This window comes from Myotis brandtii, unplaced genomic scaffold, assembly GCF_000412655.1.
Source record: "Myotis brandtii unplaced genomic scaffold, ASM41265v1 scaffold78, whole genome shotgun sequence".
Lineage (NCBI taxonomy): Eukaryota > Metazoa > Chordata > Mammalia > Chiroptera > Vespertilionidae > Myotis > Myotis brandtii.
Genome location: NW_005371131.1, coordinates 774,372 through 777,567, shown reverse-complemented (window position 1 = coordinate 777,567; position 3,196 = coordinate 774,372). Strand labels below are relative to the sequence as shown.

The 3,196-nt window shown below is 46.8% G+C and overlaps 1 protein-coding gene across 1 annotated transcript in view; it reads left to right on the top strand.

The window, feature by feature from the left end:
• The window catches only part of EIF3L (eukaryotic translation initiation factor 3, subunit L), a 28,069-nt gene that overhangs the window by 380 nt on the left and 24,493 nt on the right, over nt 1–3,196 (top strand). The window contains exons 2-4 of the mRNA XM_005883215.2: nt 375–423; nt 1,284–1,494; nt 2,787–2,866. Coding sequence (XP_005883277.1) covers nt 375–423; nt 1,284–1,494; nt 2,787–2,866 — 340 coding nt within the window. The remainder of the gene's footprint in view (nt 1–374; nt 424–1,283; nt 1,495–2,786; nt 2,867–3,196) is intronic.

The following is a 3,196-nucleotide window of genomic DNA, read 5'->3' as shown; positions in this document are numbered from 1 at the left end:
GCCACGGCCACCGGCTCCTCATCGGCCCTGTCTGCCCGCCCACTTCCCGTGTCCGGTGCCCCCGTCCTCTTCTTTTCCAAGACCCGGGACGGAAGCTGGCTACGGGGGCTGTGTCTCTGTAGTCGAGCACTTCTTATATTTGGGGCTCGGTCTTGTCAAATCCTGCTGATTCCTAGCTTTGCTCCAGCTTGCTACACCGCAACGTTGTGTTGTCACCGTGTGTTGAGTCTCCCTTTGCGGGCATGCGGGTTTCTGAAAGGCAGGGGCTGTTTCACCCAACTCTGCACCCTTGGTACCCTGCCTGACACACCGGCCCCGGGACGAGCTTTTTGGGTTCACAGCGTGGTGACTGCCCCTGTCTTTCTCGTTCACAGGCCGCCTATGATCCCTATTCTTACCCCGGCGACTATGATATGCACACAGGTGAGACTCGGGTTTGTCTGGTTAGCTGGGTGCCTGCAGGGACGGGCCCCTTTATTAACGCCTGGGAACCGCGCTGACGGGCACCTGTTTAAAACCGCTTCTTGATGTCTGGGCTGGAGTCAGTCATTAGCGCCCAGCAGGAGGGCGGTGTCCAGCCTGTAAACCACGCCTTCCTCCTGGTCCACCTGGAAACCCTAGGAGGGGAGGACGACTGACCTGGCTGTGATTCTGTTGTTGTTCAAACTGTTAGCCGAAGAAGGAAATCTTGTAAAAAAAAAACCAAGCCCAAATGAAATCTTTTGTGAAGGTTTCTTGAAATGTCATAGTGACTTGGTTTGACTTAGTGCCATGCATTGTTCTGGGTACTTTGTCCTTACAACCGTTCTGTAAAGCGTGTATATTAATGTTGTCTCCATTTGACAGAGGAGAAAACTGAGCACAGAGAAGTTTAGTTCCTCCTACCAAATCATATAGGTAGAAAATGGCAGTAATTTATCCATTCAAATAATATTAAATACCTACTACTTACTCTCCCTTTCCACCCTCCTGCAACACACACAACTCTTCTAGGTCCCCAGGGTACATCTGCGCACAAGACAGACAAGGTTCTTTCTCATGTAGACTTTAGCTTCTAGGGAGAGAAACAGATAATAAGTAACTTTGGTGGCAAATGTTGTGAAGAAATAGGGTGATGGGATTGGGAGTGCTTTGGGGAGGATTACATCGGAGTATTTAAAGGGGGAATTATATCCTATTTGATAAGTTTGAGCTTAGTTTGGGTGATGGATCTGGCCCTTTTGTTATATATGTGGGTTGGAAAGCACTTTGTAAAATATTTATTTATTACATCCAACCTCTAGGAGATCCAAAGCAGGATCTGGCTTATGAACGTCAGTATGAACAGCAGACCTATCAGGTGATCCCCGAAGTGATCAAAAACTTCATCCAATATTTCCACAAAACCGTGTCAGATTTGATCGACCAGAAGGTGTATGAGCTACAGGCAAGTCGTGTCTCCAGTGATGTCATTGACCAGAAAGTGTATGAGATCCAGGACATCTATGAGAACAGGTATGGGCTGCTGGCTGACGGCACTGTACTGGACAGTGCAGGCAGAGAGAGAGAGTGGTTTAGCCAAGCATGTGGTCGGTATTACTCCCCTAGGAGAACGTGTAGTGAGGAAAACAGCTGGCACCCTGGGAAAGATGTTTTGAGGGGAGAGCAAAGAAAGGAAATAGCAGAGGGGACAGTAAGTGAGAAAAGTAGGTAGTAAATCAGAAAGAAGTGTCATAGGAACTAAAGAGAGAGGAGACTTTGAAGCAGGAAATGGTAAACAGATGTTAAGTGCTCTAACAAGATTGAGATGAGAAAGGAGCCACTTGAATTTGACAACTTAGAAGGTACTTTGATAACCTTAAAGAAGTCAGTTTCAGTGGAGTGGTGGAGGCAGAAGCCAGATGACAGTGGGACACGAGAAATGGGGGTTGAGAAAGGTGAATTTGTAAGTGCAGAGGTCTTACAGGGTTATGGAGACACTTGGTTTTGTTGTGTGTTTTGAAGGGGAGTTTGAGTGTGTTAATGGGAGAAAAGGGAGAGGTGGAGCTTGACAATCAGGGACGTTGAAGTAGCTGCTGAGGAATCAGGAGAAACAAAATGAACATAACCCTCTCGGGGACTGTGAAGCATGTTGGACAGCAGTGTGTGGGTTGGATGCTCTAGGTCAGCTGTGGTCCAGACTTCAACTAACGGATTTGTTCCCGTGTTTGAAGAGAGGGAGGAGGCACAGTACTCTAGCAAGTGGAAATAGTATCGCTAAGGGAGCGAGGAGGAGAATCTGAAAAGTAGTTCTCAAATCAGGGATTAGCAAGCACCTGGCGTTCATGATGCAGAGGCAGGAGATGATCCTGAAGAGCTTGGTGGTGCCTGACTGGTAGAAAAGGAGTGTTTCACTGTATTAAGAAAGATTGTCTGCCGAACCGGTTTGGCTCAGTGGATAGAGCGTCAGCCTGCGGACTCAAGGATCCCAGATTCGATTCCGGTCAAGGGCATGTACCTTGGTTGTGGGCACATCCCCAGTGGGGCGCGTGCAGGAGGCAGCTGATCGATCTCTCTCATCGATGTTTCTAACTATCCCTCTCCCTTCTCTGTAAAAAATCAATAAAATATATTTAAAAAAAAAAAAGAAAGATTGTCTGAGGTAGAGTTGGGTTGAGGAAAGTTGTAGACTTGGATGCTCTGGCCCTGGCTTTATTTCTGTGACACCGTCCCCTTTCTGAGCCCAAGGGCCTTGACTGTAAAATGTGAGAGTGGCCTCTTGGGTCCTTTTTGTTTCAAATTCTAGAATTATTCTGCTTGGTTTTCAGCTGGACGAAGCTGACAGAAAGATTCTTCAAGAATACGCCTTGGCCTGAGGCTGAAGCCATTGCTCCACAGGTTGGCAACGGTAGGTGTGAGCTCTTTGTCTTGTGTGCTGGATAGGATCCTGTGACTGGGGTCATTAGAAGCTCAGGGTGATCTGTGTCTGTTTTGCTCACCATGTTATTTCCCTAGGGCTTGGTACACAGTAGACCCTTGGTAAGTAACTTGTTGAATGAAGGTTGAATAAATGAAGAGAACAGAGATTTCTCACACATGCTGAAAGCTGAAATTAAGATCTTTTATGTTAATCCTCACACAAGGATATTTCTTTCCATTGTTTTTTTTTGTTTGTTTGTTTTTTTTTTTTTATAGCAAGAGTAGAAGGGGAGGGAGGGGGGGAGAGAGAGAGAAACAC